This window comes from Lissotriton vulgaris, chromosome 3_2, assembly GCF_964263255.1.
Source record: "Lissotriton vulgaris chromosome 3_2, aLisVul1.2, whole genome shotgun sequence".
NCBI classification, from domain to species: domain Eukaryota; kingdom Metazoa; phylum Chordata; class Amphibia; order Caudata; family Salamandridae; genus Lissotriton; species Lissotriton vulgaris.
This window is the reverse complement of record NC_141690.1, coordinates 270,368,158-270,392,766: the sequence shown is the minus strand read 5'-3', so window position 1 is coordinate 270,392,766 and position 24,609 is coordinate 270,368,158. Positions and strand designations below refer to the sequence as shown.

General features: G+C 46.3%; 2 protein-coding genes across 2 annotated transcripts in view; one reads left to right on the top strand and one right to left on the bottom strand.

Moving 5' to 3' along the window:
* The window catches only part of LOC147725661 (T-cell leukemia homeobox protein 2-like), a 203,544-nt gene that overhangs the window by 32,436 nt on the left and 146,499 nt on the right, over positions 1–24,609 (top strand). The gene's annotated exons all lie outside the window — the stretch shown is intronic.
* LOC147725662 (aryl hydrocarbon receptor repressor-like) lies at positions 11,178–12,253 on the bottom strand. Its single transcript, XM_086964600.1, is given in 2 exon segments — positions 11,178–11,353; positions 11,356–12,253. Coding segments are annotated over 2 exon segments (1,074 nt in total).

The window sequence follows — 24,609 nt, the reverse complement described above, 5'->3', positions numbered from 1 at the left end:
ATTGCATCCCGGACGAGAAGAGCAGGTTCTTGCCTCTTACAAGGATAGCAACCTTGCAGCAAAGTGCAGGTACTCGATAACCTACGAAAAAGTGCCTCACAAATACTGCATCCCCACTGAGAAGAGCAGGTACTCTCCGGTTATGAGGACCGCAACCCTGCTTAGAAGTGCAGGAACTCTCCCCTTATGGGGAATGAACATCCGCTGGAAAGTGCAGACACTCTCCACTCATGAGGACTGCACATCTGAGGAGAAGTGCAGGTACTCACTATCCTACCGAGAAATGCCACCCCGCTGAGAATTGATGATTTGCTCCCATAACAAGGATTGCACCCCTGAGGAGAAGTGTAGGTCTCCGATGAGGATTACCCATCTGCTGAGAAGTGCAGGCACTCACTATTCTACTGATAAGTATCTTTCAAACACTGCATCCCAGCTGAGAAGTGCAGGTACTCTACACTTATGAGGACTGCACAACCCCTGAGATATGCAGGTTCTCTACCCCTTTGAGGACTGCACATCCGCTTAGAAGTGCAGGTACTCTCCATTTATGAGGGCTGCACACCTGAGGAGAAGTGCAGGTACTCACTATTCTACTGAGAAGTGTCTTTCAAACACTGCATCCCTTCTGAGAAGTGCAGGTACTCTCCAGTTATGGAGGCTGCACACCCCCTGAGAAGTGCAGGTAGTGGTACTCTTCCATTGCAAGGCTTTTACCCCAGTTGAGAAGTGCAAATACTCAGTCCTCATATGGACTGCCCCCTGCTGAGAACAGCAGTGCTCGTCAGTCCATGAGTGGGGATATTTGTCAAACACTGAAAAGTTTGATCATGGCAGTGATCAATAGCAATTAATCTTTATTGTTTAAGTTAATTAAAACCCTAACAATATTTCAATCAAACCGGACATGTTGTAACATATATAATGTACATGTACATGTTAAAAGCAGTGGTCACCAGTAGTATATTTACAGACGAGAGAGACAATATTTGAACAACTCGTCACAAACACAGTATACATGTTAAAATCTGATAATCAGCAATGAGACATTTGCAGACACACAAGGCGATATTTGAACAAATATGCCAAAGATTTATTCCTCTTTTTTTGTTTTTTTTGTTGAGATAAAATGCTATTGTGCGAGTTGAGATACTTGTTCAAGTTGGTTTCTCACATAAAAGTAAAAATTTTACCAAGTCGCAGTTAAGTTGCGGGTCGTTCGGATCAAGGCACTTTAGTTTGGCAGATCTGCAGGTGCAATGCCCCTAGCGTAACATTTTTTTAGCAATAAAAGTCGATTTGATTTTAAAACGGGACATATGCAGATTAAATGAACAAAGTCCTGCTTTGATGCACCACATAGGGTGCAAGATGGCGGCGCATTATATTTCCAGGCTTGTTGATCAGCATTAGTCGGTAGTGACCAAAGACGTGTTGCTAGCAGCTTTCTTTTTAATTGTATGGAGCACGTTATACTCAAATATGCTGCGGGTTGTAAAATCGAATACGATTGCAGGACCATCCACGCGTGAGAGGCTTACTGAAGATGATTGTATCTTCCAATATCAAGTGCCTTTTTTCTACTTTATTCAGTGTTTGTCGAAATGTTGTGTACGGTCAGTTCACTTGCCAAGGATCTGCCACCTTCACTGAGTTTATTGATAACCGCAGGTACTTGTTATAAGATGATCGAGAAACATCCTCCTGAGCCTTCCAGATGGCACTATTAGGCAGGTTCTGGCGGTTTGACCAGATTTTGTACCATAGTTTTATTGTCGCGCGCCTTCTTGCTAGACGTTGCTGCAGTAGTCCAAATTCCTGGCGGATCTGTGCGGGGGAGGGGTTCAGCAGTAATCCAAATACTGTTTTGTCTGTCTTTATTATATAATACACGAGTGGACTAAATTAGGATGAAATATAGATTCGTCATGAATGTTTAGTAAGTAAGGTTTCTTTTTGCCACCAAGATGTATTTAAATGGAGCCAATAAAGTGGAGAACTTGGGTGCCACTATGCGATATATTTACGCATGCTCTTTAACTTGCAGATTATGTATTCAAAATTCTAGTGAAGACAAGTAGGAACAGTGCTTGCCAGAACTTTAAGGGTGCTTTTGAAAGTTATCACAACAGGGTGTCCTTATAATACTGGAGGTATGTAGTGAGAGCAGATCATTTATATAACAAAACTTTTCACCCCTGGGGTCAGAATTAAGATGGACGCTTGATTGTTTTACCAATGAATAATATCATTGGGCATGGGTTAAGGTGTGATCCATTAGCAGAATATTTTAAAATTGAAGAATTGATCATTACTGTATTGCCAATAATTATGATAATATTATTCCATTATATGAAAATAAGACACTTACTAAATGAACAGTGTTAAAACAAGTTTACACAAAAAAAATGTATTTTAAGGAAGCATTATATTTGTACAAAATGATTTTCTTTCCCATCTTGATATAGGAACAAATTAGAATGGATATAGGCACAGGCATGGGCGGTATGGGCAGCTGCCCAGGGCCTCGCGCTCAGGGGGCCCCCTGCCGGCCCCGCAGAGTAGGGAAAAGCGCACTCGCACAGGCAGTAAGGCACTTAGAGGGGCCTCACATCTTCCCTTTCGCCCGGGGCCTCAGAAGGCCTCAGAAGGCCTAGGACCGGCTATTAGGCAGGTGATATCCCTCCCCCAAGATGTGAGTGTTTAATGAAAAGAAAAGTTCGGATTTCTTGTGATGACGAAGATGTAATGGAATCACTGGTTGATATGTTTTCTTTTTTCTTTTTATTATTTCAGCCCTGATGATGTCCTCTTAGGAAGAAACGCGTTGGCGGATTTAAATTGTGGAACTAAGCTGCGAGTTCAACAGTTAGAAATTAAATTAACTTTTGTTGATCTGTAATAAAGAAGAAGAACTTCTTATTGAATCATCTGCCTGAGGACTTATCATTTTGAATGACTTCAATAATTGATTGGCAAACATATTGAGAATTGTGGCGCTCCTTCTCCTCATAGTTTAGTTTTCTGTAAGTGTGGTTGACGTGCGGTGGACCATGAGGAGTGAGCACCAAAACGTATTGAACATTTCTTTTCCTAAACTTAGTAATCGACTAGTGCACTGATGTGCGAAGCACTCATCGCTGGTACTTTATGAATTGTGATTAGCATTAAAAAGGAGTTTGGACCAAAAGTTATCTGTTTGCATTTTCTTGTCCTCCCAGAATTTCTTTTTGTACTGTTTTTTGAGGCATTAAATTTTTTCCCAGGTGCTTTTAGAGGTGGCTGTAACCTTTATGGATCTAACTAGGGCTCTTGATTTTTTCATTATACTCCAGGCTTTTTCCCAATCGTTTGAGCTGCGTCTGCCGTGGCCTTGCGGAGTAGTTTATTGTAGGGGCGTAATTTAGCAGATATCTTAGACAAGTTTCCCAGGGGGCTTTCTGGGAGCCCTCTGTGGGATGGTGCTTTATTATCAGTTCCTTTGCTTTAATGACTATTTCAGGAAGAGTGGCGGTCGACCATCTTACATGCTTTGGGTTAATTGCTGATATTTGTGCTACCTCTGGAGGGGCTAATATGAGCCTTGGTGGGGAGGCAAATAGTTCAAGACGCTGGTGTGAGTGATCACTTTTGGTGGTGTATTTAACGGAAAAGTCCTTTACTAGAGCGAGCAGCGGTAGAGGGAGCATTGTGTGATCTATATTGGGCCGCGCCTTCGCACGATAGTATGTGAAGTTCGGAGGTGTGTCCCATTGGGTTTTCCATTTATTACTCTCATGCCAAGGTACACTAGATCTGTCACTAATTTCCGTCCTGTTAAATCCTTTCGTTTGAGCCGTGGGGGTGCTTGAGTTTGCACGGCCCATATAGCGTTTTCCGTGGTTGAGTGATCATTTTCCTCTGGTGTTTATATTTGGTTAGCATTAAAACCACCTGTAATTATTATTTCCCACTTTGGGTTCTCAAACCATATTTCCATTATTATATTGATCAATTCGTTAAATAGGGCATTTTTTCTCTCACTTCTTGGATGTGCATATAGGTTTCCAAAAATTATTGTATTTGGTACTTTGCAATTCCCCAGATTACTGTTAATCAATTGCATATCAGAGGTTGTTGCTAGCATTTGCGCAGACGTGATATTTAGTGCTGTGGAGATGTAGACAGCCAGGCCACCCTTTGGCTTACCACGTCGTTAGCATCTTTTTGCCTTTACATGGTGTAGGGTGCAGCCCGCTACTTGAACTGGAGTGATCAGCCATGTTTCTTGAAGGGCAATTAGGTAATCATTTTTCCGGTCGGCTGGTGCTGAGCTATGCTTTGCTCCTGCAACGTTCCATGATAGGAGTTTAAATGACGACCGGTACCCCTTGTTTCTATCTTTGTCAAGTCATTCCCTTTGCGGACTGTCCAGGGGCCGCCATATTCAACCTGAGTTTGTCTTTGTGTTTTTAATTCTGACTCAGTGCCTCTCGAGTCGCCACTTGCAGTCTTTAATATGGATTATACTGAGGTTGTACTATGTGCATATGATCGATTGTTTGGTGGTCGTAACAGGGGTAGGGGGTAACATCGCATAGTGGGCTTAGAAAGTGTTGTACCCCATTCTTTGAACTGTTGGACTGCATTTAAGCTTATTGAGACAGTCTCTGGTGACTTCCAAGTGGAAAGAGTTAGTTTATTTTGATTCGTGCTTCCCGGGTTAATAATCTCAATAAACAGTAAGCTAGTCGTGTTGAGATGGTTTGCTGATGGTATTTCTGCCATTAAACTTAGGCCATTTCCTCTATTCAGGTAATCCAGAGGGCCTTGTGATATTTATTGTGGTGTTAGTACAATCTGATTATTTACTTTTTGTACTTGCTCCTCGGTTTTTGGCTGAGGTAGAGGATACCTACAGGGCTCCATCTTCAGTGATTGTTGTCTTAAGGATTGTTGCATCGTGTTGACGTGGGGTGGATTGATACTTATTAGTATCCGTTCATTTTGGCCATTGCTTGATTGGGGGTCTTTCTGTAAGACCACTTCTCGCTGATTTATTTTAGATTAATTGTTTTTCTTGTGGATTTGGCCTATACCTAGTCTTTTGCGGTTGTCCTTTCCTTCATTTGTCGTGCGCAACGTTTCTCTAATGATTACAGCTGAACCTACATGGATTTTAATCCTATTACCTCCTTCAGTGTTCGCTGCCCTTCTAGATAATAATCCCACCTGCTCCTAGAAGTTTTCCGGTGATTCATATACACTTTTTGACCCCGTGCTTTCTCTTTTTGATAAATCCATTAGGGAGGGGATCACCGGGTGTGTTTCTGATCCACAATAGGGAAGAGGTGTGGTGCAGCAGCTGGGGCGACTGACTTCGGAACCAGGGGGCTAAAGGTACGATCCCCGGCGCCGGCGGCAGTCATGCCCAGCAACATGTGACTCTGGGCATTAGCTTGCTTAATCTTCCCTACGGCCCCCAGCGCATTGACAGCCTCGAGTAATTGTTTGCGCTTTACAAATACTGCACATCTTCCTCAGGTTCTTGGTTCACTAGCAGCCTTATTCATCAAGGCCGAATCGGCTCGCAAAGGGCCAGATTCTGAGAATCTGGGGGCATATTACCAACAACTAGCGATAATTTTTGTCTCTAACTTGTTTAGAGACAAAATTATCGCCGCACATTGGCGATTTTTATCGCAGATAAACCTTGCTATTAACAAGGTTTATCGCAAATGCGATAAAAAACGGCCGAAATGCATGAATATCGCTGAAAAGTCAGCGATATTCATGCATTATCGAGCAAATGCTCTTAGCCATGTTATCCACCTCCCATTGGATAACATGGCTAAGAACTGCTCAGGGCAGGTGTTAGCTTTTGGAGATATTCCCGCTTAGCGCGAATATCTCCAAAAGTTGGTAATAGGAGATAGCGATGTTAGCGACTGTTTTCAGTCTCTAACATCTTGGCACGCCCACTTTGCATCTCATTAGTGATAAATATCACTGACATGCAAAGTGGGGCCCAAGATGGTCGCTATCTCCTACTAGCTGTCGCTAACTGGTGTTAGCGACAGCTTGGTAATAGGGAGATAATTTTATCTCCGCTTTCTTGGCCTTTAAAGCCAAAAAAGCGGAGATAAACCCCCTTGATAATATGCCCCCTGGCCCTTTGCGAGTGCGATTTTTGCATTTGGGATTCAACATCCCAAATGCAAAAATCGCTATCTGCTAATTCGCATATTTGCGAGGATTTACATTTAAGGAATCTCTATTTGAGATTCCTTAAATGTAATTCATCATCCATTTTACATTTGCGAAATCGCAATTTCGGGCCGCAATTTACCGCGAGGTCAAACCTCGCGGTAAATTGCGAAAACTCAGAAAAATGCATTTAAATGCATTTTTCTGAGTTGCACGTTACACACACACTTGTCCTTTGGACATGTGTGTGTGCAACACCTGTGTTCATTTCCATGCAGGGGTGCTACAGGGTGTCCTTTGGACACCCCTGGCACCCTTGTACTCGCTATCTCATTTGCGATTAGCTAATTGCTAATCGCAAATGAGGAATGACTCCCCATGCATTCCTATGGGCCTTTTGGCCCATAGGAATGCATGGGGAGTTATTCCTTATTTGCGATTAGCAATTAGCTAATCGCAAATAAGGAATCAGTGGGAATCGCAATTACTATTGCGATTCCTACATGAATACTCTTTTGCGAGTCTCAAATAGCGATTCCTTATGATTCGCTATTTGAGCCTCGCAAAACGGCCCGTTCATGAATCAGGCTGTAAGTCTTGCTCCTTGGCTACTGCAAGAAATATTGGGTACAGTCTGTTCCCCGGTTGGCCAGCCTTTCCTCTATGTTGTAGGACTTCTCTGGCCTTCCTAGCGCGCTTCTTCCGCCTTTTTATTTGGTGAGAACTCAAAGGTTTGTTGTGGGCATCTTGCTGTTTGATTGATTTCTCAGTTAATTCTGTTTTGCTATTAACTGATATATTTGATGTTGGTAAAGAGTTTTCTAGTTTACGTGCTTTCCCATCATTTTCTCCGGGTTTATCCGATAAACTGATGTTCCCTGGCTTGGGTTTCTTTGTTAATGTGTGTGTTTCCCGTGGCATGGTTGTTTTGCTCCCGCTTGATGAATCCTGCTTCTGGTGCAGAGGTCTGGTTCCTCTGTTTGTTTTCTTTCAGTATGCTCATCAGGATGGCTGGTACTGTACTTAATTTGTCCACTATTGGCCCACATGCACAACAGACTTCTGTTGTGATCGCAGCAACTTTGTTCTTTTGTGTTATAAAGTCCAACAGCATTTCAAGTTTTGAGTTTATACCAGCAAAAGTTGCTGCTTTCGTGTCCATTAAGTTGATTTGGATATCCAATGTATCCGACTGCATATTAAGGACACTGACTGAGGTCTGCAAGGAGCCTATTAGTAATGTATGTATGTTTTTATTTCCGTCTTATCCTCTTTAATCTCTTTCACCTGTGTCATTGTTGTAATGATCACTTCCTTTCTAGGTCGAGCATCAGCACGCATGCGCGGTCTGCAAGACGTTTTGTAGTCAATAAAACCACTTTATTCCCGCCTGCTACTTGCCATTGGCTCCCTCCTCTGTTGCTCTGCTTTCCTACCTCCTAAGTCGTTCACACAGCCATATATCACTTCCAGTCAAGGTTAAGGAGCATCGGCTAAGCACAGTCCCCTTACCCTCAGTTTCTTCATCTCTTGTTTTACAGATTTTTTTTTTTACGTCCGCCCTCCAAAGCGCATAGCCCAGGAGTTAGGATTGATAGGCATCTATGAGTCAGGCAAACACCAATAGTGGTGTTTTATACACAAAGCCCTTTCTCGTTTTATACATATTCACATTGTAACAATAAAATCCTTGTTTTCAGTATTTAACGCAGCAAAAGTCATTGCAATAAATACCAGAGCAGCACATCAACAGGTACCCGTCAAGATAGCAACGGAGGGTGAAGTCAATAGATAAGATCCTGTAGGAAGGTGGATACCTGACTATGGTTACCCCAGATTTTTTGCCTTGTGTTTAGCTGGCTTTTGACTTAGTTGGCCTGGGACCCTGCTAATCAGCGCCCCAGGCTATCTGCTCTCTCTGTAAAATGGACTCCATGTACCCTAGGTACATCTCCAATTGGGTATTGAGTCACCTTATCAGCCGCTGTACAGTGTACCATAGGTACCCAGGGCATAGGTGCATCCATGGCCTACCAGGGGCTGCAGCATATCTTTTGCCACCCCTGGCTGGCTATCCAAACTGACACAACTGGCTGATCACTCAGCTGGAGCAAGGTCGTGTGAGCACCCCTTGCTTAGATAGTATACCTATATCTAAACCTATATCTGGACACTTATACACCTATAAGTCACTCCTATGGCAGGCCTTATCAATCCTGGAGGCAGAGTGCTTGGTTTTATGTGAGATGGTGCTCTAGCATGAGCTGAGCCTGTCTGCAGCTCTCGGGACCAACTCCCTTAGCTCTTCTGGGATATTGCTATACCATATACTCTTAAGTGCATTATAATGGTTAAGCTTTGGTTTTGGCTTCATCAAAACATGTCGTGTAAGTTGTCATACGCTTTGGAATACTACCCTCTCGCCAGTTCTGGTGACGGGGGTAGCATTCCACCCTTCTAGAGGGAGAAGACATGTTACTTTGCTTAAACGCGGTAAAATCTAACTAGAGCCCCAGCATCACAAAATGGATGCTGCTGCCACAGACACAAGTCTGGCCTCCTGCTGCTGACCGACACTCTGGCAGGGGAGGCCTGGACAAATGGTATCCTGTAACAGGGAGGTGTTACACCACCCCAGACAGGAGATAGTGGATTGTAGCAGGGAGGGTTGAATGAAACTAGACACTGCCTGGGGCGCACAAGGCGACCCATGCATAGCCCAGTTCAAACCGGTGCTGGGGCACTCCAGCCCCAGCTCTGGCGCGAAACTGGACAAAGGGAGAGGGGTGTAACCACCCCCTTCCTGGGTCCCACCCATAGGAAGGACCTAGCAGGTGATCCAGCCCCTGGATTTGGAATAAAGGTAGGTGCTGTGCCAATGCAATTTAGATCATCCTGACTGAAACTTTGAAACAAAACTCTGGACCCTTCGACATCCTACTCAACGTAGAAGACTGAAGAATCTCTCTTGTGGTCAAGGAGTGGCCACCCTGTGCAAGCAGGCACCATCAGCGCGACAAGACTTTCTTTGCCGTTGCTCCCGCCGGAGCTCGAACAACAGAGACCGACAAGACCTGGACTCCCAGACTTCCAACAGCCCGATCCACAGTCCCAGCAAAGCTTAGACCCGTGGAGGTGACGAGAGACGTTGGACCGGCCATCTTGAAAGTCGACGAAGTGCTTTGGAGTTTGAGAAGCCCCAGCTCCGAGCAGCCTGTGCTCCAAAGATCACCTCTCCACACTCTCCGAGTGCTGCGTGGGGCCCTTTTGCACTTTTCCTGCTCGAGGCGTTGTCCGGTCGCTTGCCCGTTGGCTAGTGGCCTCTGTGACGACGAAACCTCAAAACTACACTGCTGGTCTGGTTGCTCCAGACTGGCCCCAGCTCCCCTGAAAAGGAGCCATCGATCTGACCCTACTGGTCCGATCAAGAAGACATCTTCGAGTCCTGCGTGGGTTGCCTTTGCCAAGGCTTGGTGACTCCAAATCGAGTACCGACACCGCCGACAGCAAGAGCCTTTGTGGGACAGCTCTTGTTCACCAGCTGGTCATCATCGATCCTTCCTGATCCACGTGGCAGTGGAGACAAACACCTCGACATCACCTGATTGCAACCCGACATCGCCTGGTTCCTTCCTGGTTCCTCGCTGGTCACTGGCTAGTGACTTGAACATTGTCCCCTCTGCTTTCAGGTACTCTACATCTTTGATCCACCATTGGATCCAACCGGACTCTTCTCTCCTGGCCGCCTGCAGCATCTTCATCTCCAGTCTCCATGGAACTTCACAACGAAACCCGACACACTTTGGCACCTACACACCCGCTTCCTGTGGGTGAGGTAACGATCTAACTCCGGTGCTCCTATAGTGGATTACACCTCTAGTGTCCTAGTCTTAAGTGGCTAAGTTCTAGTCCAGTCGGAAGTCTCCGAAACCTATAACTTTCTGATTTTTACGCACCATTGACTTGTATGGTAAACGCCGTTGCCTATAGACTCTGCACCCGTATGCTGTGGGCCTCTCCCGACCTAACCTTTGTTAGTCCAGTGTATGCCCAGCGATTCCCCAGTCCCTAGGCCTGTTCATTGTTTGTGACGTGGTACTTATACCAGTTTCTTAATATATGGTTTGAGTGGCCACCTGGCCTATCCCTAACTGTGCAGCTTATTGTATGTTATACTGTGTTCTTTGTTTAACGCTTGTGCTCCTGTGCTCATAAAGAGTTAAGGGGATTATTCTAGAAATAAATACATATATTTTGTAATATATAACTTGTGTGGTGTCCTTTCATTTGGTATTTTAAGGGATTGCATATGGTAAAACAGCTGGCTTGTTAAACAAAGAGGGGGGGACCAAGGAGCTATAAAGGTCCAGTGTCCATGCGCCTAATATAAATCTATTTATCAAAAGGAGGACAAAGTTCCTAGATCAGGGTGCAAAAGTCACCCATGTATCAAAGTGCAAAAAGTCACCAACAAGGGTGCAAAGGTCACCCATGTATCGGGGTGCTAACAGTCACCCCTATTTTAGAACAAAGAGAAATTAAGAAAGAAGGTAGACTAAAGTAATCCTAGGTGTAAAAATGTCCTAATGTGAGAGGGAAAATAATTCTACCTCCTCTGCTGCCCTCACACACCCCGGGGGGTGTCATGCTTCTTCATCGGGCGTTTGCTCCTCGTAGGGCAGACGTTGCAATTCCCTACGGGTCCCCCGAAGGGTCACTTTATCGGAGATCTTTTTTTAGGATTGCCGGATGTTGCATGCGGGTGTGTGGGGATTGGGTAAAAGGAGGGTAAATCAATTTATGTGCACGTGATAGTGTAAAAAATGACTGACCCTAAAAGGGCCCATTCGGCCAAGGTGTCAAAAGTCAAGGCCAACATGTTTCGCGCCTCTGTTGCCCGTAGGTCATTGGCGCTTCTTCAGGGCCACAATAATAAACAGTGTAGTGCATGTGCTATAATAAGTAAAAATTAAAATGAGAACCCTCTTAACTCAGCCAGGGCGGGTCTGTGTACCCTCAAAGTGGTTACAGCTGCTACATGGAAGCCGCTCCTGGGTAACACATTTAATCTGATTTTCAGCACTGTGCAGCTTTTCAGAGTCAGAGAAGCCTTGGTAACCAGCCCGTCCTTCAAGCTCTGCATCGCCCAAACCTGGAACTGATTTTGATTTGGTGAAGACCCAGCTTTGAACTTTGCCCTCAGGAGCATGCTCTTCATCTTCAGTTTTGTCAGAGAGGGGATCAGGAGTGGTACCGCAACGCAGAACAGAGCCAGCTGAGGAGGTACCGAGGCACCCGAGGAAGGCTTCTTCTTTTGCCCGAAAAGGAACTTCAGCTTACCTTGGAACTGCATGGTTAGGAACCCTGAAGAACTGTCTAACAGACACCGCACGCGACAGATGAAACATCGGTTCAGGAAGGGCGAGTACTCGGCCGGCGTGCTGTCAGACTCCTGTGCGCTGAAAAGCTTGTTAAGCATGTATTCTTCACCTGCTTCAGCTTGTGGTTCATGCCCAGGCTCCAACTGCTGTGGCCTCATGGCCCAGTGAAGCTGTTTGCAGAACTCCTGTCGATCATCCACATGAATGTAGTCATATACATTTTGGTGCATCACATCAGTCTGATGAAAGCCAAGGTACTCAACAATTGTTGAAGATACATAAAATATCATCCCTTCTGCACTCACCACCAACACGAAACCATTGAGGGATTCTTGCAGCAGGTCTCCTTCTGGCATGGCGTCCCCAGCGGACATGGCGAGGTCTGGGATCGCGTGACCGGCGGGCTGACAGAGCTGCTTCCTGGCGCACTTCTCGTGCAAGGCTTGAAAGAAACTCTTCACCCTGAGGTAGCTGACGCTCAGATGCAGCACGGATAGCTTATCCAGCTTTGAAATGCTCTCCGGTGGTAGGGGAAGAAGGCTGGCCAAGTGATCTAACTCCATGTTGAGGCGATCTTGGTGGCGTTTCGAAGGATTGGACTTTCCGTTCCCAACTGATGGCCTTTGTTTCTGCACCGGCTTCCGTCGCTTCCGGCCAGTGTACATGCCCTCTCCCTGAGGTATCATTGTGTGGAAACCTGGAAAGCAGAAGCAACAGGTGCGCGTCAGGCATTGCAGCTTATTGTATGTTATACTGTGTTCTTTGTTTAACGCTTGTGCTCCTGTGCTCATAAAGAGTTAAGGGGATTATTCTAGAAATAAATACATATATTTTGTAATATATAACTTGTGTGGTGTCTTTTCATTTGGTATTTTAAGGGATTGCATATGGTAAAACAGCTGGCTTCACACGCCCTCTTGAGTTTAGCCTAAGACTGCTTTGTCCATGCTACCACTAGGATAGCTGGTCTATAAGGTTGACTTACAACCAATCACCATAAGGGTCGTTTGGACTGGTGCAAGGTGCTCACTAGAATAGTGAACACCATATACCAGGCCAACTTCTCACAGATCCCGACATGCATTTCATCTACCAGGAAACTGAATACAAATTAACAACGATGAGGGAAATACTCAGTATGCACTGGTGAGATATTTAATGGTAGTCCAATTAAATCTTTCATAGTTGCGGCGCTCCACTTCCTATGGTCCACCGTTAAGACCAATGACGTAACAACAATGAAAAATGGAAATGGAAGGAGCGTCTGTATTCAAAATTAATAAATCAGATGTTGAAGTCCATATCAGTTTCTTTCTTATTTCTTCTTCAATTTTTTTTATTTTTAATGTTCCAATACAAAAAAGTTTCAGGAGGTCAAAGTTCAAATTCCAACCAGAAAGTTCTTTGATACTTGAATCCAATCAATGTAACAGTTATTTCATTCAGATCATTTGTTCCACAAAAACAATTAGTCAAAGTATTGTTAATTACCGAATTCAATGGTTCCAAATCGAAATATTTCTCTGCCCAAATTCCATGTCTTATGATCCTGAGCACCAAAGCTCAATATTTATCTTCAGATCTCAATCTACCTACTGGCTCGAATCCCAGTCGTCTTCGTCAACGGGTCCTGATAAATCAGCTGCCTGAATTCTGTCTTCTGTTTGAAAGAATTTCCTGTCTAAAGGACTGAAATTTGTTGTTGGTGACGAATAAGCAACGAGTATTGATGAATAGGATACAACACCAACATTCTAAAGTTATAATTTAATGAGCCCTAATGATGTCCTAAGGAGGACGAAACGCCTTGGCTGCGTATAACAAAAGTTGTTTTTCTGGAACAAATGATCTGAATGGAATAACTGTTACATCGAGTGGATTCAAGTATCGAAGAACTTTCTTGTTAGAATTTGAACTTTAACCTCCTGAAACTTTTTTGTATTGGAACATTTTAAATTTTAAAAAAATTGAAGAAGAAATAAGAAAGAAACTCATATGGACTTCAACACTTGATTTATTAATTTTAAATACAGGCGCTCCTTCCATTTCCATTTTTCACCAGGAAACTGAGCTTAAACGTTTTGCTTCCTTTGAGCACTTTGTCCACGCCTCTTTTGTGTGCGGGGATGTAGTTTCAAGACACCTTCATTGTGTTCTTTTGTTTTAGATGCGCAGGTTGTGTTTGTGTCATCATGGCTCGTCTCGACAAATTGCTCCAAACAATGATACTTCTCTCAACTGTTTCCTTTGCATTCACTGTGATGTTCAGCACCCTGGCTGCCCCTCAACAGATACCAGGTAAACAGAGTTTATTCCAATATTATGTGGCAGAGCAGCTTAATGTTGGTTTAGCTTAGTTCAGCAGGGTCTGGTGGAAGAGTGAACTGGTAGAAAATGTGAGCTGCAGTAGAAGCAAGAAACTATCAACTGGAGGAACAGGGGTCTCGCACCAAGTTCTTCACAATTGTCATCAGTTAATTAACCTACAGGCAGGGCCAATGGAATTGTGTGATTCTGCAGCTGTGGCATTTTTCCGAATCAAAATGGATTTGCCGCATTTACCACGTAATCCATCATCTGCTGCATAATCTGCAAAGTTTAACAAAGAAAAAATAAATCTAGCGCCAGCAGATTTAAAGGTAATAAAAATGTAGTGATGCATGTTCCTGCGCAGTGGAAGGCTCTTCGGAAAGGGTGAGAGATACCTCAGCGATAAGCCTGTAATATAATCCATGTTTAGTCACAATCTTTAATTAACGATGGATTATGTGAAATGTATGTACTTTTATGGATAACACATCCGAATAAAGATCATGATTGATTGATTGGGTGACTGGTCATATTTCAGTTGTTTATTGCTGTATTTGATTGTTGAATTTGTACTAATGAGGTACAATCTTTGCCTAGACAGTTTTCCAGTTCAAATGGCAAAATATTTAAGCAACATCATCACAACATATTCCACATTAAGCCGCATAATTTTCCTACTCTTACTGCATCATTTGGTTGTACCCTGCCACATAATTCCAGTGACCCCTACAGGTCTATAGTCCAAGGCTGGCTACGTGCCCATTGTCAATACAGGAGTATGCCTGTGGCATGGGGCATCATTCACCACCCTTCAGCGACAGCAGGCTAGTGCAAGGTGTGCCAATCAGCGTCGGATTGGTAATGAGGGCGCTCGGGCAATGCCTGAGGGGCCGGTATCTGAGTTCCAGTTGTGGGCTGCTTTTTTGATCAGCCTGGGGGCCAATTCGGGCAGTTTCTGTGTTGTTTGATACAGCCAGCGGCCCAGTAGGTGTCTGAGTGGCCTTTCTATAGGTAGATGGGTGTCCATTACCTCCCTTTTATCAACGGCAGAGATATTAATATTTGTATTTTGCATTTAAAAAGCGCGTTATCACCGTCTGGTCTCTAAGTACTGTCAAGAGAGACAAGCACGTCCTGGCCTGTGGATGTAAAGAATTAGATTTCGGTAGAGCCCCAAGCTTCTGAAAAGAGAACTGTTTTTAACTTCTTCCTAAAGTGCAGTTTCTCCAACAATTTGTTCCAGAGTGGTGGGATAGAGGTAGTAAAAGCTCTCTCCCCTTTAGAGGTAAGGCTGAAACGAGGACACACCAGTAGGCAGGCCTCTGAGGATCGTACCACCATGTTGAGGGTGTAGAGGTTTAGACGATCTTTGATATAGGTGGGGGCTTGTCCGTAAATGGCCTTGTGCACAATGCAGGGCCCTTAAACTTAGTTCTCAACTTGACTGGGAGCCAGTGAAGTTGTTGTAGGAGAGGGGTGGCATGGGCCCTTCTAGGCAGTCTGAATAGTAGCCTGGCTGCGTCATTCATGGTGACCTTAAGTCTAGCTAGTAGCTTTTCCGGGAGGCCAATGTACAGGGCGTTTCCGTAGTCAATACGTCACACTATCATGGCCGCCACAGCCAGTCTGAGAGTGGCAAAAGACAGGAGAGGGGCAAGCTTCCGTAGGTGTCTCATCAGGCCGGCACATGTTCCCGCTACTGCAGACACCTGCTGGGTCATAGATAATTTAGCGTCAACTTTGATGCCTAGGCTCTTAACGACCACGGACCGCTTCCGGGTCGGTGCCCAATTCCTGATGCTGGAAGAGGTTGCTCCAGGAATTAGAGTCGGTGGTAATAGCCAAAACCTTGGTTTTGTCGGGGTTGATTTTGAGGGAATTGGCCGTCATCCAGTTGGCGATAAATTTGAGGATGTTTTGTGTTCTTGCGTGGGAGGCTGGGGAGCTGTTGATCTGGATGATGAGTTGAGTATCATCGGCGTAGTTGTAGAACTGACACTCTAAGGTATTTAATGCGGCTATCAGGGGCTATAGGTAGGCATTAAAGAGGAGGGGAGATAGCACAGAGCCCTGTGGGACGCCACAGGAGAGATTACCTGGGTCGGACGCCCGGTCCTTCAGCTGTACTCTCTGGAATCGACTACTGAGGAAGGATGTGAGCCACCTGAGGGCTGTGCCCTGGATTCCTAGGTTATGTATCCGCGACAAAAGTAGGTTGTGTTTGACCGTATCGAATGCCGCGGACAGGTCCAATAAAACCAGGGCACACAGCTTTTTCTTGTCGGCCCGAAGCCTGAGATCATCTGGCACTGCTAGCATGACCATTTCCGTGCTGTGATGGGCCCTGAACCCTGCCTGGTTGTGCTGCAGAAGGTTGTTTGCTTGTAGATGGTGGGAAAGGGATTTAAACACATGCTGTTCCAACACTTTTCGATACAGAAAAGGGGGTACAGAAAAGGGGGTGGTGATGAACAGAGTGTCTGAATTAAGCAGACCACTCTTACCCAGTCCAAAGATCAGGGCTTGATCCATCACCGTTCTTTATCTCACTGCACCATCCCAGCTCAGAACCTGGCTATATGCAAATTAGTCTGTCCCTGGCCCAGTGCATCATGGGAACAGGGCAGACTAAACTACCAAGCCAATTCTTCACCAGAAAGGAGACAAGCTACCGGGGACCGGTTTCTGGCATTTCAGCCGTCTTCGGCCCGGCTTGCTTGAATCCTGATGATGCAGTGAGAAAGGGACTCATGTCTGAGTATACCCTGCCACACCTATAGTGGCCAAAAGCGATACAGAAAAGGGGGTGGTGATGAACAGAGTGTCTGAATTAAGCAGACCACTCTTACCCAGTCCAAAGATCAGGGCTTGATCCATCACCGTTCTTTATCTCACTGCACCATCCCAGCTCAGAACCTGGCTATATGCAAATTAGTCTGTCCCTGGCCCAGTGCATCATGGGAACAGGGCAGACTAAACTACCAAGCCAATTCTTCACCAGAAAGGAGACAAGCTACCGGGGACCGGTTTCTGGCATTTCAGCCGTCTTCGGCCCGGCTTGCTTGAATCCTGATGACGCAGTGAGAAAGGGACTCATGTCTGAGTATACCCTGCCACACCTATAGTGGCCAAAAGCGATACAGAAAAGGGGGTGGTGATGAACAGAGTGTCTGAATTAAGCAGACCACTCTTACCCAGTCCAAAGATCAGGGCTTGATCCATCACCGTTCTTTATCTCACTGCACCATCCCAGCTCAGAACCTGGCTATATGCAAATTAGTCTGTCCCTGGCCCAGTGCATCATGGGAACAGGGCAGACTAAACTTCCAAGCCAATTCTTCACCAGAAAGGAGACAAGCTACCGGGGACCGGTTTCTGGCATTTCAGCCGTCTTCGGCCCGGCTTGCTTGAATCCTGATGATGCAGTGAGAAAGGGACTCATGTCTGAGTATACCCTGCCACACCTATAGTGGCCAAAAGCGATACAGAAAAGGGGGTGGTGATGAACAGAGTGTCTGAATTAAGCAGACCACTCTTACCCAGTCCAAAGATCAGGGCTTGATCCATCACCGTTCTTTATCTCACTGCACCATCCCAGCTCAGAACCTGGCTATATGCAAATTAGTCTGTCCCTGGCCCAGTGCATCATGGGAACAGGGCAGACTAAACTACCAAGCCAATTCTTCACCAGAAAGGAGACAAGCTACCGGGGACCGGTTTCTGGCATTTCAGCCGTCTTCGGCCCGGCTTGCTTGAATCCTGATGATGCAGTGAGAAAGGGACTCATGCCTGAGTATACCCTGCCACACCTATAGTGGCCAAAAGCGATACGGAAAAGGGGGTGGTGATGAACAGAGTGTCTGAATTAAGCAGACCACTCTTACCCAGTCTAAAGATCAGGGCTTGATCCATCACCGTTCTTTATCTCACTGCACCATCCCAGCTCAGAACCTGGCTATATGCAAATTAGTCTGTCCCTGGCCCAGTGCATCATGGGAACAGGGCAGACTAAACTACCAAGCCAATTCTTCACCAGAAAGGAGACAAGCTACCGGGGACCGGTTTCTGGCATTTCAGCCGTCTTCGGCCCGGCTTGCTTGAATCCTGATGATGCAGTGAGAAAGGGACTCATGTCTGAGTATACCCTGCCACACCTATAGTGGCCAAAAGCGATACAGAAAAGGGGGTGGTGATGAACAGAGTGTCTGAATTAAGCAGACCACTCTTACCCAGTCCAAAGATCAGGGCTTGATCCATCACCGTTCTTTATCTCACTGCACCATCCCAGCACAGAACCTGGCTATATGCAAATTAGTCTGTCCCTGGCCCAGTGCATCATGGGAACAGGGCAGACTAAACTACCAAGCCAATTCTTCACCAGAAAGGAGACAAGCTACCGGGGACCGGTTTCTGGCATTTCAGCCGTCTTCGGCCCGGCTTGCTTGAATCCTGATGATGCAGTGAGAAAGGGACTCATGTCTGAGTATACCCTGCCACACCTATAGTGGCCAAAAGCGATACAGAAAAGGGGGTGGTGATGAACAGAGTGTCTGAATTAAGCAGACCACTCTTACCCAGTCCAAAGATCAGGGCTTGATCCATCACCGTTCTTTATCTCACTGCACCATCCCAGCTCAGAACCTGGCTATATGCAAATTAGTCTGTCCCTGGCCCAGTGCATCATGGGAACAGGGCAGACTAAACTACCAAGCCAATTCTTCACCAGAAAGGAGACAAGCTACGGGGACCGGTTTCTGGCATTTCAGCCGTCTTCGGCCCGGCTTGCTTGAATCCTGATGATGCAGTGAGAAAGGGACTCATGTCTGAGTATACCCTGCCACACCTATAGTGGCCAAAAGCGATACAGAAAAGGGGGTGGTGATGAACAGAGTGTCTGAATTAAGCAGACCACTCTTACCCAGTCTAAAGATCAGGGCTTGATCCATCACCGTTCTTTATCTCACTGCACCATCCCAGCTCAGAACCTGGCTATATGCAAATTAGTCTGTCCCTGGCCCAGTGCATCATGGGAACAGGGCAGACTAAACTACCAAGCCAATTCTTCACCAGAAAGGAGACAAGCTACCGGGAACCAGTTTCTGGCATTTCAGCCGTCTTCGGCCCGGCTTGCTTGAATCCTGATGATGCAGTGAGAAAGGGACTCATGTCTGAGTATACCCTGCCACACCTATAGTGGCCAAAAGCGATACAGAAAAGGGGGTGGTGATGAACAGAGTGTCTGAATTAAGCAGACCACTCTTACCCAGTCCAAAGATCAGGGCTTGATCCATCACCGTTCTTTATCTCACTGCACCATCCCAGCTCAAAACCTGGGTATATGCAAATTAGTCTGTCCCTGGCCCAGTGCATCATGGGAACAGGGCAGACTAAACTACCAAGCCAATTCTTCACCAGAAAGGAGACAAGCTACCGGGGACCGGTTTCTGGCATTTCAGCCGTCTTCGGCCCGGCTTGCTTGAATCCTGATGATGCAGTGAGAAAGGGACTCATGTCTGAGTATACCCTGCCACACCTATAGTGGCCAAAAGCGATACAGAAAAGGGGGTGGTGATGAACAGAGTGTCTGAATTAAGCAGACCACTCTTACCCAGTCCAAAGATCAGGGCTTGATCCATCACCGTTCTTTATCTCACTGCACCATCCCAGCTCAGAACCTGGCTATATGCAAATTAGTCTGTCCCTGGCCCAGTGCATCATGGGAACAGGGCAGACTAAACTACCAAGCCAATTCTTCACCAGAAAGGAGACAAGCTACCGGGGACCGGTTTCTGGCATTTCAGCCGTCTTCGACCCGGCTTGCTTGAATCCTGATGATGCAGTGAGAAAGGGACTCATGTCTGAGTATACCCTGCCACACCTATAGTGGCCAAAAGCGATACAGAAAAGGGGGTGGTGATGAACAGACTGTCTGAATTAAGCAGACCACTCTTACCCAGTCCAAAGATCAGGGCTTGATCCATCACCGTTCTTTATCTCACTGCACCATCCCAGCTCAGAACCTGGCTATATGCAAATTAGTCTGTCCCTGGCCCAGTGCATCATGGGAACAGGGCAGACTAAACTACCAAGCCAATTCTTCACCAGAAAGGAGACAAGCTACCGGGGACCGGTTTCTGGCATTTCAGCCATCTTCGGCCCGGCTTGCTTGAATCCTGATGATGCAGTGAGAAAGGGACTCATGTCTGAGTATACCCTGCCACACCTATAGTGGCCAAAAGCGATACAGAAAAGGGGCCGACGATGGCTGAAATGCCAGAAACCGGTCCCCGGTAGCTTGTTTCCTTCCCAGTATAAGAATTGGCTTGGTAGTTTGGTTTGCCTTGTTCCCATCATGCACTGGGACAGGAACAGACTAATTTGCATATAGCCAGGTTCTGAGCTGGGATGGTGCAGTGAGCTAAAAAACGGTGATGGATCAAGCCCTGATTTTTGGACTGGGTAAGAGTGGTCTGCTTAATTCAGACACTCTGTTCAACACCACCCCCTTTTCTGTTCCAACACTTTTGCCAGTAAGGGTAGTTGTGAGATAGGCCTGAAGTTTTTTTAGGTTCTTCCCATTCGCTCCTGTTTTTTTTAGAAGTGGGATGATACGTGCTTCATTGAAGTTAGCGGGGTCGATGCCGAGTACAAAGGATTGATTGAGAAGTGAAAGTACCTCGCTTTCGATCCCTGGTAGTGCCATCTTAAAAATTGTCGGTGGACAAGGGTTCGCTGGTGAACCTGACTTGACCCGCACCATTGGAGGAGGCAGAGAGTCAGTGGTCAATGTGGGGAAGACGGTGAGCGGTGTAGCGTACGAGGGGACCGGAGGATCAGGTGACAGTAGGCAGGGGATGATGAGAGTGACAGAGATCTCCTTCAATAGGTCTTTAACGTTCTCTAGAAAGAAGGTTTGAAACTTGTTGCAGTCATCCGGACTAGGGGTGGGCTTCAGTACCTGTGTTTGTCTCAGCTCTGATAGTACACGAAAGGTTTCCTTTTGTGTTTCCTTTGCTGTGGTGATCCTGAGTTCGTAGAATTCGGCTTTCCTTGCTAGGATGGCTTTTTTGTAAGCTCCGAACGTGGAGAGGTACACTGAGCGGGAGTCTGCATCATAGGCTTTACGCCATGCTCTCTCCCGCTGGCGGAGGGTTTGTTTCAAGTCTCTTAGGGAGTCATTGAACCACAGGGCCCCTTTACCTTTATCCCTGATTCTAACTCTACGCATGGGAGCTACTGAGTCTATGGCATGCTTCAGCCTGGTAGACAGGGAGATGCTTGCTGTGTCAGTGTGAGAAGTTGGCCTGATATGTGATGTCCACTATTCTAGTGGGCACCCTGTATCAGTCCAAACAACCCTCATGGTGATGGTTGTAAAGTCAACCTTATAGACCAGCTATCCTAGTGGTAGCATGGACAAAGCAGTCTTAGGCTAATACTTCAGAGAGCATGTGAAGCCAATTGTTTTACCAATAATAACCCCTTGAATACCAGATGAAAGGACACCACACCAGGTATATATAAAATATATTAGGCGGCCAATCAAGCCAAGGCAAATTAGGCGGCCAATCACTTGGGAATAGCCTCTTGGACAACGCAGAGGTGTTCCACTTTAATGTGAATAAATTAGCGCGCTCACTGAGAGCAAAACCTCGCTTCTAAAAAAAATCCCCGTTTTGTCCGTTTTATGTTAGTTTAATTTTACCACTGTACCCTGTTTTTAAAATTGAATCCGACCGCATACCTGCACTCGAATTTACCACAGTACCGCGCTTAGAGCGGATCATTGTTCTTGGGAAGGGCACCACACCGCCAGAACGGCGGACATCTTTGGTGAGGGACAAGGATTGGCTGGTCTAGTCGTCAGAAGGACGCTAGACCAGTACTTAAGGCAGCCATGTTGACGCGCAGCGGGCACGCGCGGCGGGCTCGCCGGAGCGTCGCCGGAGTCGTGCCAGAGTCCAGCCCATCTGCGCCCGTCCGCGTGCGGACGGGCTCGGGGGCAGGGACTTCTGGGCAAATGCGCTCCTACACCTCGGAGGACTTGCGCAACCTGGATAAGGGTGAGGCACGCCTGGATAACGATACCCTGCTGAAACTAAAAACACATGCGATCTATAGACCATTGAATATTACACCTTTAGATGCATACTCCACTCTGAAAATAGCGAGCTTAAATACCAGATCACTTCACTGCCACCACATTGAGGTCTATAACCTGTTGCAAAATAACGACACAGATATATTGACCTTAACAGAGACCTGGATGAGCGAGAGCTCAATGCCAGACATCTTGGCCGCTCTTCCTAGCGGCTATGATGCTCTATGGCAAAATCGCCCAGGGAACACACGGGGAGGAGGGGTAGCTGTGATTTTTAAAAAGGCTCTGTCAGTGGAAATTCTACTATCAGAGACAGTCGACCTGGCTGATTTACTTGGAGTGAAAGTTACAGTAAACAGCTCATGTTGGGTGGTGTTAGCGGTTTACCGCCCTCCCAATGCAACTCCAACATTTCAGGACCTATTTGACCCCATTATATCTGATCTCTGTACCCGCTACTCGAAAATTTTAGTCACAGGAGACTTCAATTTGCACTGGGATAAACCCCACTGGGACGTACCTATGCGTCACTTGGACACCCTGATGTCAGCGTTAAATTTTACACAAATAGTGAAGGTCCCCACGCATACCAAAGGTCACACCCTTGACCTGGTGTGGACTACAGACGCCTCCCTAACACTGAAAGAGGTCGCCCCTTGCATCTGGTCTGATCATTATTTAATATCCTGCGAGATACGTATTAAGGGCCAAATAATTAAGCCAACATCGGAGGTCAGAAAAACCCGCAAATGGGCAGAGGTCGACTTGAGGACCCTGACCAAGGTTTTTCTGCCTAGAGACTGCCCTCCGAGCTTAGATCATAGTCTGGATCAGCAATACGCGGATTTAACGCGTTGTCTGACACAAGCTATTGACCAGATAGCACCAATGAAAATGAAGGTGATAAAAGGTCCGGGTAAGGATGCCCCATGGTTCACGCCAGCACTGAGGGACCACAAAAAGAAACTTAGAGCCCTAGAAAGAGGCTGGAGGAAAACTAAACAGGACTCAGCCAGGAGCCTCTCCCGAACCTCTTTGAACGCATATAAAAAACATATCACTCTCGCCAAAGCCGAGTACTACGAATCTCCTATAAGTAATGCAGCCAACGTGCAGAAAGAGACTTTTAAGATCCTGTCGGAGTTGACTAAAAAACCAGACAGTGTTCAGTCCCCCATAAACTGCAATTCCTTTCAGGGATATTTCCTGGAGAAAGTAAGAACCATCATCCAGGAGTGGGATGCCTAACGGGATGGCCATACCTATAGGCCCTCGTAAACAAACTGACTGTTCTATCACACTGTTTCCAGAGATTGACACCCTGAGTCTGCAGCAGTTGATGGATAGAATCAAGTCTGGATCCCCAGCGGACCCTTGTCCACCTAAAGTCTTTCAGGCAGCCCGTCCCCTATTGGAGGAGCATGTCATTTCCCTCCTAAATAGGTCTTTGAAAACAGGACAATTACCAGCAGAATTCAAGGAAGCGCGTGTAAGACCGCTGTTAAAAAAACCAGGTGCAGACCCCGCAATACAAAAAAATTACAGGCCGATCTCTCAGTTATCATTCCTCTCTAAAGTACTGGAACAACATGTACTAAAATCCCTGTCCGTGTACTTGGAGTCCCATTCCCTACTTCACGAACGACAAGCAGGGTTCCGAGCACATCACAGCACCGAGTTGGTGATGCTCTCGGTGCTGGATGAATTGAGAGGCCTGGCTGACGGTAAAAAACCGAGCGCCCTGATTCTGTTAGACCTTTCAGCGGCGTTCGATACCGTCAGCCATGCGTTGTTGCTGGAAAGACTGAGTGATTTTGGCATTAAAGGCCTGGCCTTTAGTTGGTTGCAGTCATTTCTGTCAGGAAGGACACAAAGAATACAACTGGGAGAAGAAGCCTCCGCAGTGGGAAAGCTAGAATGTGGGGTGTCTCAGGGCTCGGCCCTATCCCCACTGCTGTTTAACCTATACCTGCAGCCTCTGATTGCCTCCCTGGCGAGTATGGGCTGCACAGTATACAATTATGCGGATGACACGCAGCTGTTGCTGAGTGTCGACAATACTAGTGCCGCTCAACTCCATACTCAGAATATCTTGAGATATACGGTCCAGTGGATGACAGGAAACCTCCTAAAAATCAACCCAGATAAGACTGAGGTCCTGGTGATCCCATCCGCCACCTCACCATGGTGTGACCTCTACTGGCCCGCTGAGCTAGGCCCGGCGCCAAAACCGAGCCTGAACGTGAAGAGCCTGGGGATCAAATTGGACTGTGACCTCTCTATGGTCAACCAAATCTCCTCAGTAGTGGGCAGTTGCACTAACATTATCCGACAGTTACGGAAATTAGTACCTATCATTTCCCAATCTATGCTGTGTTCCATTGTTGCAGCCACCGTGATCTCAAGAATAGATTACGGAAACGCCCTCTACCTTGGCCTACCAAAAACCCTGACAAATAGGCTACAGGTGGTGATGAATGATGCTGCTCGTCTTATTTTCAGACTGCCAAGACGTACTAAAGCATCCCCCCTGTTACAGAGTCTCCATTGGCTCCCCATCAAGGAACGAGTGGAATTTAAAAGCTTGTGTATAGCCCACAAAGCCATCTATGGTATGGCGCCCGCATACAT